The sequence below is a fragment of the Hetaerina americana genome, unplaced genomic scaffold (assembly GCF_022747635.1).
Source record: "Hetaerina americana unplaced genomic scaffold, ioHetAmer1.1.p SCAF_3, whole genome shotgun sequence".
Classification (NCBI taxonomy): domain Eukaryota; kingdom Metazoa; phylum Arthropoda; class Insecta; order Odonata; family Calopterygidae; genus Hetaerina; species Hetaerina americana.
Window position 1 is genome coordinate 55,275,982 of NW_027286874.1, and position 15,071 is coordinate 55,291,052.

General features: G+C 33.1%; 1 protein-coding gene across 1 annotated transcript in view; it reads right to left on the minus strand.

Annotated features, from left to right (window-relative positions):
- LOC139690984 (NCK-interacting protein with SH3 domain) overlaps positions 1-14,086 on the minus strand; it is a 30,428-nt gene extending 16,342 nt beyond the window's left edge. The window contains exons 1-9 of the mRNA XM_071588678.1: positions 13,992-14,086; positions 13,226-13,415; positions 12,885-13,126; positions 9,074-9,147; positions 7,544-7,688; positions 6,024-6,308; positions 5,004-5,196; positions 4,599-4,801; positions 2,413-2,516 (exon numbers count right to left, since the gene is read on the minus strand). Of these exons, the coding sequence (XP_071444779.1) occupies positions 2,413-2,516; positions 4,599-4,801; positions 5,004-5,196; positions 6,024-6,308; positions 7,544-7,688; positions 9,074-9,147; positions 12,885-13,126; positions 13,226-13,415; positions 13,992-14,005 (1,450 nt within the window). The 5' untranslated portion in view covers positions 14,006-14,086. The remainder of the gene's footprint in view (positions 1-2,412; positions 2,517-4,598; positions 4,802-5,003; positions 5,197-6,023; positions 6,309-7,543; positions 7,689-9,073; positions 9,148-12,884; positions 13,127-13,225; positions 13,416-13,991) is intronic.
- Between the last annotated feature and the right edge of the window lie 985 nt (positions 14,087-15,071).

Consider the following 15,071-nt stretch of genomic DNA (forward strand, 5'->3'; position numbering starts at 1 on the left):
CCTAGGTTTTTGTTGAGCTCATTCTAAAATCGGTAAGAGTTTTAGGATGAAATTGAATCATGAGAAAATAAAAGAAATGAATTTCTCAAGAAATATTAAAGCTAATTGAGAAAGCATAAATCTGAACAGGTTAAAGAGCTTATGTATTTTGACGGCTCTTACAGTCAATGATAAGTACAGTATTAAGGGCATAACAAAAAGAACTATATAAGCTCCACAGGTTTTTCAGGCTTTCATTAAGTTTTCTGGCTTGGGCTGACAAGAATTCCTCTGAACATGAGTGAAGTGAACCAGGGCATGGTATCAAATTTGAAGCAGCATTAATAATATCCAAGAGGAGCGATAATATTCTAGAATTATAAGAAGGCAATTAAAATATTAAGACCATCAAAAAATTTCCACCAACAATACAAATATCCACTACATAGTGCATGGAAAGTTGCCAAGATAGGATGGCCCATATAAAGGTGGCAAAAACTGCAGCCATCAACATTTGCCCTGAAGATGCCAGCTGGATTTCAGGTGAAACTGTTGTCAATCCAAGTCAACGAATGAGGAGAAAACCTAAGAAAAATGCAGAGATCATCAAATTCACACTGAGGAAACCTCCAAATGAACAAAAAGGACTGTAATGATGACAGATTCACTTATTGTAATTAAAGACACTAAGAAAAGACAGAAAATAATGTGACATAGAGCATGATTTTGTGAGAGTTCATAACATAATAACTGAGATATGAGAATAAACATTTATTGGAGGCATTTGACATGTGGGTTGGGGAAAAGATGGAGAACAAACTAAGGGAGACCAATGAAATATCTTGATTATGAGCTTTGCCCAAAATTAAGCTGATAATTTCTGTTTGAGAAAAAATTTCAACCTCCACTCCGTAAACCTTTAAAAGAGTACCAACAAATTATAGGCAATTTTATACTCCATACAAAACTAGTTTGAAAGAAACTCCCTCACTGTGGTGTCATAGTCCAACATATGTGCCAAAATCTTCTTTGCTCTGTAACACCAAATATTTAACTCGGATACCAATGCAAGTATTATAAATCAGTTCAGTGACAGGCAGCCAGACTAGTCAGTTGGATAAGCCTGTCCCATATCCTAAGGGTAAAAGACTAGTCTTATTTGGGCATTGTCTTGTTGTAACTATGGGTTCTGCCTGATGTAAATCAAAGATTGGCTTATCAGTATTCCATGAGCATACAGACTTCAGAGATGTCTGGAGTAGAAAAAATGAATACATTTCTCAAGTTGTTGAGCAACAATATGGTCCATGAAAAGTCATGGGGAATCGGTACCAAGGAAAATACATAATTTATGGTTCTGCAATGTAATAACACACAAAACAATTTTTTCCATTTTTACGGATTCATTATCAGGGCACCATTTAGGCACTAAAGCAAATACATGCACATGATATATTATCATTGTGGCACTTTCCTCATGTGCTTCACCTTTTCACTATTATTGGAGATTCTGCACCACAAACTTCATGATAGGACATATTCAGACATTGGTGTTTCCTTATTAACTGATTAAAGAGCAAAATCTGCTAGTCATTGCTCCATTTTCAGTTTTTAAACCCTTGATTGCACAAAACTGACACGAATTCCATTCACTCTCCCAAGTCTTATGGAGAGAAAATACCATATGTCAATTCACATTCAAGCCATTTTTGTGGGATTTCTTCATGAGGTCCACAGGGAAATAAGAATACCTGCAAAAAGTTAACTTAAAGATGATGACATTTTTCAGTTGTCCATGGCATAGCACTCAGCTACGACGGATGTTATCAGTATGAATGAACATAAAAATAAATTGAACTAGATAACATAAATACATGCAATTAAAAATACAAATACAGTCAAAAATACACATTTGTACATGTTGCACATGCAAAGAAAATAAAAGTAGCGTTAGATGAAACATTAATACTTCCAAAATTGAGGTCAAAATATTCATCTAGGGAATATGTATAAAGGCATGGTAATGAGTCATTTCTCTAACACCATTCTAAGTATTTCACTGTCAACATTACCAGGAGAACTGGGTAACATATTGTTCAAATTAATGTATATCTGCTAACTTACAATGGTGAATATCTATGTTAGTCTTAGCCCTAGTGTTATGATTACGCACCCTTTTGGAGGGGACAATGTTTTCCTTGAGATACACAACAGATAATAAATAGATACATCATACAGTGTCATACTTTTTAGAACAACAAAGGGTGGTCCAACCTGCTCAGGAAGACCTAATTACATAGAATTTTGATCACCTTAAACCTGACCAATAGCTCAGGTTAAAGTGATTGACGATCTGTGCCAAGGAGTAAATGGAACTATATCAGGAAGTGTAACTTAACATACGTAATAATAAATTATTGAAGGTATACTCACCAAAATGGTAAATGGGCATGACTTCTCCAATTGAAAATATTCTTATGAGCAGGAGAGAGCTTAGTTTTAACCGTGGAACATCTTTTGGATTACTTTTCATATCTCTGTAACAATTAAGTATAAAATGGATGCAATGCTAGTATTTATTAACTTATAACTATTTTAGGTCTAATTATAAGAAGTAACCTTAAGATAAACCTATTATGGGCAGTCATAGAAATAATAATAATATTAATATTTTAAATTAAATGCAGGGGATACTGTGACAAGTACTAGTGTATTAAACAGGTCCCTTTGTTAATCTTAAAATACATTTTTTTTTAATTTATCTGATACTTGGGTTTATTCTTACTTATCATAAATATCATTAAAAAATAGTTTCATTCAAGGATTTGTAGTTAAAGACAACTGATACAGAAAGCTCTTATTATTTTAACCACCCCTGGAATAAGAAAAATTGATTCTGAATATCTAATACTCAATGCCAGAAAAATTGAGTTTCCCTTCTTCTAAATAAATCAAGAATAAGATAGAGAGTGCGATTGTAGGCTATTATAAGTTATGCTTTTTATATTTGTATTATTTTGAATCAAACTGTAAACTTTTCCACTTCCGCTCTTGAGAATGTTTACTGTGGTAGACATTTCATCGTGAATTTCAAAGAATTTTGCAAATAATGCACAATCATGAAAGATGATAAGAGTTACTAGGGTAAATTAGACATAATAGTAATCCAATAGTTATATCCAATTCGTGTTCAAAATTTAAAGAAAAGCTTATTGGCTCATCCCTTGATTTGACTTTGTCAAGATCATATAGAACTCAATTAGATTCTTTTACAACTCCTCATTAGTTTTATAGCTTTTTCCCAAAAGTATTTGTTACTCGGATATTACCAGGTTTTGTTTAGATATACTATAGAATTTTTTGCTCTTTTTATACATACGTAGGAGGGGGTACCCAAAACCAGAATAGCAGGGCAATTGGCAGAGCTTACATAATACACTGCCTTCCACTAGTGGAGCACAGCACAAAGAGTTCTAGAAAGGTATTGTTGCCATCTGGGAGGGTTATGTTCAGTCACAACAATTCATTTTGTATAAGCAGCTTCCCTTGCTCCTTGTTTTTCATCAGAGTGGATTTTAGTGAACAGCACACCACAATGAAATTTTGCTTCCTGCTCGGGGAAAATACCACAGAAACTGCTGTGATGTTATAAACAGCTTACAAGGATTGTGCTATGTGAAAAACTAAAGTGTACCAATGGTTTTCTCATTTCAAAGGTGTTGAAATGTCACTCATTGACAAACTTTGCTCAGGACATCCATCAATTTCTAGAATTGACAAAAATGTTGAAAAAGTTAATGTAACCATGCCTGAAGACCAACAACAGACTATTGAAGAGATTAGTAAGTTATCTGAAATAACATGGAGATTGGTTTGGTGAATTTTATAGGAAGATTTGAAGATGAGAAGGATCACTGCAAAATTCATGCCTAAGGTCCTGACTGAACAGCAAAGAGAGAATCAAATTGGAACTTGCCGTGCATTGAAGGACCATCTTCAAACTGACCCAGATTTTTTCCATGATGATCCATTTGGTACTACAAATACATACCTATCAAATTATATATTGCACAAAATTTGTATGGGAAAATAACTTGGTGGTCATTGATATAATTCCTTCTGCACTCTTGACTAATCAATTATGACACAAAAATATTGTGTACATATATCTCCCAGACCCTATCTTCAGGCAACCTAGCAAAATGCCTGCTCGGCTAATCATAGACAAACCTGCATCAAAATTTTACAGTCATGTTTTCTATTAGATACTAACAACTGGCAAGGGGATTTTCTGCAGCAGCTGCTTCTCCTTTCTCTCCTCATACTAATCCCCTGACTTAAAACAACTTCAGTCTTAAAATTCACTCAAAATTAAATCTCAGGCATCAACATAAATATTGAGCAATTTTAAACTCTTAATTAAATTCAAATTATAGCTTTATTATAAAAATGAAAAGTTTTAAAAACTATTTCTTTTACAAATACAAGTTTTAGAAAAATAACTTACAGAAACATTATTAGGTCAAAATTACTCTCTCTTTATTATATACTACACTATGCTTTAAAATGTATTGAAAATGTAAATAAATAGAAAAGATGAAGAATAAATATTAACTAACCTTCCCAATTCCATTGGAAGCACTGAATTGAGCATTAGTATAGTTGGTGTCCTGTGAAGGTCACACATTATAGAAAAAGATTTCAACAGCAAATTCCTAATTGACCACCTTGTCTCCATTTGAAAGTACTCTATTAAAGATGATATTCTACTCAACCCTCCTTCACAAAGAACCAATCTGCAAACATTTGCATCTGCATCTTCCTAGAAATTAATGAAAGATTCTCACTGAAATTCTTCACTCATCAGGTAGGATATTTATCTGAAGCTTAAATGATTTACATAATGTGATGAAGAACACATAGATATATAATAATAATTGCATATATAGGAAAAAGCCCAATGAAAAGTTACCCAAAGACATAATTTGAAGTTTTAAAAAAAGGCATACTGAGTTGATATTTACCAATATTGAGATGAGCTCAGTCACACATTGTATGATAGGTATTTCATCTTCATGCACAGCCCAACTTCTCTGCTGCTCATCCTCACGAACAACAGCTAATTCTCTCAATAGATGGCGCAAACGATGTGCATCGTATGATTCAGAAAGTAGATCAGGCCTCAGACCCCACCAAACATCAGTAGTAGATTTATCACTGTAGAGAAGAAAGATACATGAAAGGGCTTTCATTTCCTGAGTTGAAAAAGTAAAACCAATAAAAAAGTTGTACAATGACGAATTCAACACCCATTTTAATTTTTGGAGTGTGAAAAAATAATTAATAATTTAAATTGACGCTCTTAAAAACAAAATCAAGCAATTGGACCAATAAAAATAACAGAGGCATTAGAATCACGAAGTTCTGGTATGAAGCACAGGACTACTAAAACACTATCTATATAATTTCTGGTGGACTAAATCAAGTACTCCATACTAAATACTAGTAACATTTAAGCAAAATTTAATTTGAATGAGAAGTGTTTGACCCCTTTTTCTAACTTCCTCCTGAATCCTTATCTAAACATATTCTGGAGTAGTGTGAATCAATGCAAGGGCTTTTCTAAAACATTGGTGCCCAAAAAGAAAAAGCTTATCACCTGTAGAACTAAGGTTTAGAGCCTCTTTGATTGCTATTTTTGTCTTGAATTAATTTTGATGTGAAAAAAACTTTCATGCAAATATAACAGTATTTCCTGTTAATTCAGGAACTCAAAATTAACACCACTTTAAGAGGGGCTTATTTATGCATGAATTTGCTTTACAGAATTGCTGTTAACTTCACACAAATGAACTGTTCTATTAATAAATATTATCAATTTAACCAAAAACACACTAGAGCTTTCTATGTTTTGAATGCAAAATTTTGAAATCAATTGTACACACAATGTGTCTTTTGGATAGAATTAAACATTATTTCAAGAATTTCCTAAGCACTTTATTCAGCATACATGAACAAAGGTTCAAGCTGAAAAATTAGCTTACCTAGGACCCGTAACATCATTTACAGTAGGGGCATCCTTAGAAGTTTCACTTTCAGTCGTGCTTTCAGATGAGCCAAAATTGGACAATGAGGCTGGAGGAGGAGTTGTAAGCAAATCCAGCACAGCACTCAAAATGGAGGAAGACGATGATTGGGAAGAATGACTTAGGGATGCTGATTCTTGCAAAAGGTTTTGCTGACGCTCCAATTCCTCAACTACAACCTGTACAGCAACTTTTGAAAAGTTGTGACTGAGGTGTGTCTGGTGGCGCACTTCCTCAACAAGCCTAAATAAAATCATTGCATAACATTCATTAGCATCTGGAGGTACACTATACAATATATAGTTATTGAAAAACATTATAGGCATTAAATATTAAAATTAAATGAAGAGAGAATGTGTGTTAATGTTGGTGGATTTCTTGTATATTAGCTTCAAAGAAATTTCAATGAATTTTCAAAAATATGTGAGAATTCAATGTGGTCAGCATGACTATCAAAGAATACCTAAGTTCAAAGTATGATGTATACATTCCACAATTATAAGGGATAATGTATTCTCAATTATTTATAAATGCTGTGAAAAAAATATGTTCTCACTTTTCCTTGGTAGCAATTAAAAATGAGAAAAAAATTATTATACCAGACACCAAACAACCACAGTAATCAACCTAAGCGTTAGTTTGGCAGAGGTAAAGCTCACCTAATACTGAACCCAATGGCATTTGAAATTCTGATATAAACTGATGTTTTGGCATAGTGTTCTTTGTTTAAAGGAAATGAAAAGTTGTAAGGTTTTCGTCTTCATACTAGAAACTCATCAAAAGGCAGCTTAATTTTCATGCAGAGGAAAGCCAGGATGGGGAAGGTCAAATGATGCTCAAAAACTATTTCAAATGAAAATGGACAAACTAAATACTATTCTAATACTTTATCACTGGATTGAATTTTTTTATGGACTGGAGCGCATTTTTTTGTGTTTTTTAAGAGCACATGTATCATTGAATACTCTGGTACAGGGTGATTTATTGCTGCACACAGTTATTCATATAGGTTTTAATTCAATAGATGCAAGGCACTTCATTATATGGTCCCTAATATCATTTGCACTTTTGAGTAAGGAATTAATATCAAGGAGTTCATCTAGGAAGAAGGAAGGGGAGACTAACAGAGGATGTCTTTGTTTAACACGTTCAGGGATAACAGGTAATTATCATAATTTGTGAATGACAATGCAGCTTTGTACCCAAATTTTCATCTTTCCAGTATGAAAGACCATGCCAGAAAATGAAAGAAAAATTGGGCCTATATTCTTAGAGAAATTCTGCACCATATTTTAATTATCTTAAGCCATTGTAGCACATAACATGTGTTGGAATGCCCATAAACGGATAATTATAACTTTTTATATAAAAATGCATCAGGTTCCATTTTACTTTGGTAACATATGGTCAAAACTATACTGCAGACAAAATTGATATAATTCATTACCAAAAATTTCTTTTTAAAAAGGATTGCTTACCTGTAGGTAATCTTTGGCACATCAACTCTACTGAGAATACTGGAATCATTCTCTATCTTGCCTGCCTGAGGCGCACTGCTAACTGCTTCAATTTTTTTAACTTCACTTTCATTTTGGCTATTACCACTTCCTGAGTTGCAATTTCCTAAGAGGTATTTACATAAGACATTATTTGTTAGTATTAATAAACATTATTCAACTTTCTACAAAAAGAGCTAAAGATAAAAAATTCAACATCAACCAAAATTCTCTATTGCTAACAACCCAACTAAGGTTCTGTGAATGAGGAAAGATATTGAAGATCAAATGTGTGCCACTTCCAAAGTCATTAAGAGTAGGGTGGAATGTACAACATTCATATGACTTACACATACTGAGTAGATACGTATTTATTAGACTCAACATATATTGCTAGCGAACAAAAAAGTTATATGTAATCAACATAATTAATTTATAGGATCATAGAATTGAAGTCAAATTGTTGATAATTAAGAAAATAAGAGACACCTGTTTGAGAACTACAATAAACTTAGAAAATGATGTAGTTTGATATGTCCCGTCAAAGAATAAATCTAAGCATAATGCTCACACCATGGTTACCCAAGATCTCATCTCTTTTCATGGTATTTCATCTGGATATTCATGTTCATTAATTTTACATCATTTTTTTCTCAATGACAATCCTCTATTTATAATTAAAAACAACAAGTCAGTACTAAAAATGATACTATCAAATTCATGTCCACAGAGCAGACTGGCTACAAATTAAAAATTTCAGATTTGGAATCTGACTGATCAAAAAAAATTCTTCTCCGGCCTAAAATTACATTTTGAAAATATAGCCTCCTTCAAACAGCATCTTCCTTAAATTTTAATGACTTTTCCAGAGTATGTAAATTAAGCTCTACATCGCAATACTAATAAATTCTATTACCTCTCATTTTAGAGAAAATTTATTCATGCAAAATAATTACATTATTATAAGTTTGATATTGGTGCATTCATTCCAGACCATTAACATTTCTGAATAGTTGAATATTAGAAATGGTTGTCAAATATGAATGCTATAACTCTGATTGTCTATTTACCAAGCATATCTGGAGAGTTGTTTAGAGCATTACCAAATTTTCCATGGCACCTTAGGGGGTATTCATCAACACATTTGACACTAAAAATATTAACTTGAAATTCATTTTTTTGGCTTAATTCAACAAAAATGCATTCAGCATCACCAAGTTTTATCCACTATTCTGTTTGCTGTGAAGTTAAAAATTCTAAGAGGTAAAATATCAGCAAAAAAAATGAGATAGTTTGAGCATAAAATCTGATGATTAGTATGAAATGACGAATGAAAATGATCTGATTAGTATGTGATGCATGTCAAATTTTATTCTTATTTAATATTTTCCTCACTCTTTAACCCTATAAGTGAATATGCATACGTACATAGTTCATGTTTTATCTGATGCCTGAAGGAATGAAAAGCATGAATCAGTAATAAAATACATATTAAAAAACAAATTAAGTTACCATCAGGAACAGAAGTAACTGTAAGTGAGGTTGAGGAGGATGTTCTCTTTTGAGTTAAACTGCTAAGTGGCGACCTGAAATAAAATTTACATTGTTAATGTACAAATATTTGCGGATAAAAGAAGTGAATTATTTTTAATAATTAGGAAAGTAAATACCAATAACACAAATATAAAAAAAATAAAAGCAATTTACTCCAAATTAACAATTATTTCACTATGGAGAATCTTAATTTTTAGGGCATACATTCAAGAATGGGGAGTATAAAAGTACTAATAACCAGCATAAAAATTTGAGACAAAAATCATTTAAAAATACAATTCAATGTAAAACCAGAGTTACGGTAAAGCATAATGTTTGGCCTCCCTTCAGTTATTTGTCAGGCCTTGGTTTGACTGAGTCACTAAGGTTTCTTCCTATTCACATAGTTTTTCTTAAGCAAATTTCATTTTACCTACGTATGTACCATAAAATTTATGATTTTAAACTTTGAAAGAAATTGTTGGTAGATATTTTCTTTAAATACTCCAATGTTAAGGTCATCTTCCATTTCAAATTCCATTTCATTAATGGACATCAGATAACCTGAACAGACCTGTTTAACAAATTGCATGTTTTGCAAAAAAAGATGCTCGAAGACAAGTCTCTCAATTGCTACTCATAATTGAAGGTCATAGGTTTTCACATGAGCTCAATTATCCTGAGGTAGATTTTAAGGTTTACTGCAATTAGAACATTCTGTGGTTCCAAATTTCTCATGTCACCCCATGAAATATACCTGTAATTTCAGCATAAAATATAGAATATTGAATTATTCTGAAGAAATTATAAGAAGGTTAAGAACATATGTGATTTTTGGGGTAAACAAATTAGTATTGCATGTAAAGCAACATTGCTATGATTTTAATTTACATTAGGGCACATCTGTGTTTAAATTAATAAACTCCAACAGACCAAACTATTTATAAGAAACTGTTAACAATAATGTTTGTGCTTAAAAAACAGCTCACAGAATGAGGATGTACTATTTCTTTAGAGCCAATATAGTATCAAAAAGCCATTTGTTCTAACTCATACCTGTGAGATCCTCTTTCCAAAAATATCAACGCTCATAAAAAACTTTGTTCTGGATTTTCAGTGAAACAGGGAATTTTATTTGTTGAGTCACCATAATTCTGCATCTGGGGTGTGACAGAATTGCAGAGGGGTGTATATCAAAACAAAGAAGTCACAGACGTGATATACCTTCTGTATGAAGTATGTATGTGACAAAACAAACTGCTCCTCCATTTCATATCTATGAACTGTAACTGGGGTCATTTAACCCTTCAATAAGATATAGAATATTTTCAGGACTCAAGAATTTTTATAATGATCTATAACTCATGCATGAATAGAATTGAAACAAGAATTTTACATTCAATAACATTTTCAAAGATATTATCACTGAAAAAATGTTGGTTTCATATCCCTTTCTGGGTTACAATTCATTCTTCCCTGCAAGGGTTATACCAAATGCCAGCTTTAATTATTTTCCTAGCCAATTTTTCAATAATCTGACAAGATTTTTACTTGCATAATTCATTATTCTGTTCAAAGGACATAAATTTGTTACTGCTAACAGTTTGCAGGTCCTTTCAAAATATTTATCAATAAATGGAAAAGGAATCATTCTCAATGCTTCAACAGGACCCAGTCATGAAGCACTGAGTCTAAGTCATTATATTCATGGTGACTGAGCCAATGAGTCCTGAGCAGAATTAGTGATTACCTAATCCTCTTTTTTCACATCAATACCTGAATATCTACATAAATACACAATATTTATGCAGTGAAATTGCCCTAAATGATCATCTTCACTCACTCAATGATCACTTAACATTTTTAACTTCTGCAACTCAATTTTTCATGCACCTTGTTTTTAAGCATTGCCAAGTTAAAAATATCTTTATTGTTCAATTTCATTCAAAATTGTCAAATGAAATGGGGCCATTTAGGCAACTAGCATTTGGGGGCATACAACAAGGAATGAGCAGATATTGAAGGCTGAGCTTGACCATTTTGGTCTTCCTAAGAACAAGAAAAGTCTTACCTGCAAATAAGACTGGAGAAAATGGATTCTTTTGCTTCTAACATCCTTCACAAGATTCAAATTAAGTCACCAAAAATGTTGAATATGCTAAGTTATCTTATGTAGCCTCAATTAACAGAACTTCAACTTTCAGAAATAATGATTCTTTCTATCTCTTTCCATTCACTTTTGGAGGAAGTATTTGAGTGCCAATAAATTTGTTTGTATTACCTAATTAGTGAAATTTATTCTTGGGCCATGCACAAAATGTAATCAAAATTAACATCAAGTACAGTCATATCATAATTATGAAAATGTTTCCTTCCTCCCCACTTGGAATTGTGAAGAAATTTTGTTCCTTTCTGACACCATCCCAAAATTTCAAATTCCTTTCTCTATAAGCATTAAAGCCAAAATTTTTAAGATGCATAAGAGCTCTTCTAGGGTGTAACTGCCGGCCCCAGTGGCAGTGGGGTAACGTCCTTGCCTGCCAACCTAGAGGTCACCGGTTTGATTCCCACTTAGGTGGGTTTTTCTTCATCAAGGGCTTGGGTGTTTGTAATTGTTTCTATTGATATGAAATTGTTAATTGTCCGATGTAAATGTCAAAGAGCTGTTTTTGGATTAATGTGAAATAAATAAAATAAATAACTTAAACAAATGAAGAAGATTCAGGCATGGTGTTGTGGCATTGAAACACCAAGGTACAAAAAGGTGTAGTTATTTACATTTATCAACGCCAGGATAAAAAGTTTGATTGAGATCTAAGTTTTGATGAGTTCCATCTTTGTCATTATGAATGTAATGAAATCTAATTAGAAGTTTAATCCTGTAGATTTGTTGTTTGCTCATTTTGAGTCATTACCTGGAGTTTATTTGAGCTCATACCTGGCTACACCCCAGCAAAGGAGATAAAAATATTCCAGTTTCCAGGAAAGTTACAGAGCTTAATTGAGGCATTTCATATTGATGGTATCAAGGATAAATTCTTATTCATGTACCAAGGAAGCAAGAATAAGATGTTGCCCAGAATTTCTAAGTGCTGATCTTCGTATCAATAATAAATGAAATTTTTTTGTCCTCAGTCTCCCTAGTGTTGGTAGAAGCTCCACAGTAAATGAGCCATTTAAGGAGTGGAGAAAATGGGATAGAAATGATTAAGGCAGGATGCAACATTACATTTTAGCACCTTACCTATAAATTTACCATAAATTGGCAAAAATAATTTTAATAGGGTAGCAATCAAAACAAATCAACAAAAATCCCTACTTAATAACAAGACAGTGGGCTTACAAATCACTGTGGGAAACACTTGGGTATGACTGACTCATTGGACAGAGCCAATCATGACTTTTATTATTTCCATGGTATTCCCAAATTTTGACCATTTTAACAGTTTTCCCTAATTTTCTCTGAATTTATAAGTTGCCACATCTATCTCTCATTTTCTCATGATGTTGTCAATTTGGAAAAATGGCATTAAACAACCAATATCTCCAACAGGTAGATTGTAAACTTTGGTCCATAAGAGTAAAAATCACAATAGTAACATTCAAAATTGGGCAAGTGGGACACCCAAAATATTAAACATAATTGTTGGAATGACAACTACAAGAGTTCACTAATTGATAATTATTGATCAATGACTTAAGTATCCTTATCATATGTTTATCAAAGTCTAATAAATGCTTCAGGAGCAACATAAAAAATAGTCAAATCATAGATTTTCATAAAGCATACCTTGGTGGAGGTGGTGCAGGTGCTTTTTTCTTTTTTGCACTCTGTTCACCATCACCATCGACAACTAGAGCTTCAAGTCGCTCTCTTAGTTTGCGAGCTACCTCTTTCCTTTCCCCAGATCCTCCCTCAGAATTGGCAACCTTTTCATTTCCTTGAACAGCTTCTTTCTCATTGGAATCAGGCTCTTGATCGACATTGGTTAAACACTTATCTATAAATTCTTTGAAGAACTGGGGAGTAACCTGTAATATGATTTTATTTTAAAACAACAATGGGGCTGGATGATCTTACATAATATTATCATAACAATTAAACTATACTCAATTTCCAAAGGTATGTACCTCAATGGGTGCAACATAGTTGTACGGAATGTAGCCTACATGTCCACTTGCATTGACAACTTGCCACCAATTTTTCTGCTTCACATTAGATTGCAGCAAGACGAACAATTCACCTTCGCGAAAACTTAAAGTTTTTGGAAGCGATGCTTTGAAGTCGTATAAGGCTTTCAACATTTCTACAGAAATTTTCCTGAAATCAATTTACAAGGTTACTTCCAGTGAGTAAGCCATTAAACAAGGTTAATTCTTTATTTTTCATGATCCTTGAACAATGCTTTGTACAGAGAATATGAATATCGCTATTTTCTCCTGCAACGATTAAGATCCAATTCTCTCTGAAACAATGTCGCCTCTCTTCTCTAGAAACAACGCAGTACTTGTGGAGGTGCACCGGTCACTTCGAAAAATTAACCGTTTATCCTTCTTAACTAAAACCCGAATGATAAATATCATGCACAGAGCCCTTAAAAAGATTCTTGTCTAAATTTAAGGATGAATGTCCCAATCGAGCAGAAGACTAATTAAAAGTGGACTACAATTGAACAGCATTGCTTTTAAGCTCAGCGAAAGTTTGATTAACAGTTCGGTGGAAATATATTATTTCGTAGTACAAGTCAATAAGTAATGCGACAGAATGAAGTGTATCTTAAATTAAAACATCTTGGAGCCGATTAACATCAGCCATTAAGAGAATTTTTCGATTAAAAATCCGACTATAAATAATCTATCACAATCAAACAACATTATAAAACCACAGTTAACTTACTGTACAATGTGCATGCAAATTCTGCATCACAGTGATTTTTAAAAATATTTTTTACGCTAATGCGAAGAACGGATGCATTTTTGCCAATTTTTTGCTCAATTAAAACATTAGAAGTTTCACACCCGTCATATCACAGCATACGGGTCGATGCGCCAGTTCAAAGAAACATTTGTAGCAGTCATGTCTTCTCTATGATGTCTAGAGTGTAATAACGATCAATGTTCTGATAATTTGTCATAGTATATTCAAAGTTTTTAATGTTCGAATTATTTTGCCGGTTTAAATTACATTTTGGCCTCTTTATTAGTTTCTAGCAACTTTCCAATATATTAATGATTGATTGTGAGAAACCGGAAGATTGAAGGCGTATCAACGACTACACTACTGAAAGTTCTCGAGTACTGAAAAGGAAAAGTACTAGAGTCTTTTGAAAATAATTTGCCTGACACCCACCCTTCGCGATTTATTGCCTTTATCTGATTGAATATAACGATGTAATTCTCAGGCATAATTTTCAAGAATTACAATAAAATAACATTTTTCTTGTCCAATTGAAAATACATTGTACATGTTAATGGCAAACGGAATTTCTTGATTTTAATTTAGGTGCACTGAGATCTGGCTCTGTGATTGGGCAACTTATTTTAAACAATGAACGACCTACAGCAACTACAGAACTGTGTACTCTAAGATGATATGCTGATGATACAGAAAATAGTTATGAATGATCCCAGTCAGGCTACAAATCTACATCTATACAAAACCCGCAAGGGCCTGTGGCGGGGGGTGTTAGGTCACCACCTGTAAAATAAAACTAAACCATTTACTATATCAACACATCCATGCAAACCTACACCAACAGTGGCATATGCATTCATGCAAAAACTCTTTCAACAAACATGCATGCAAATACGTATACTATCAACTAACAAACAATTGCACCTTGGAATGTAGCAAATATTTATCCAATAAGGTGCAAGCTAGAATTTGCCGAGTAAGAAGGCAAAATTCCACTACCTCATGGACATGCAACATATAATAGGTTACTTCACTAAGAGGACAGGTAGGAAATGTGACCCA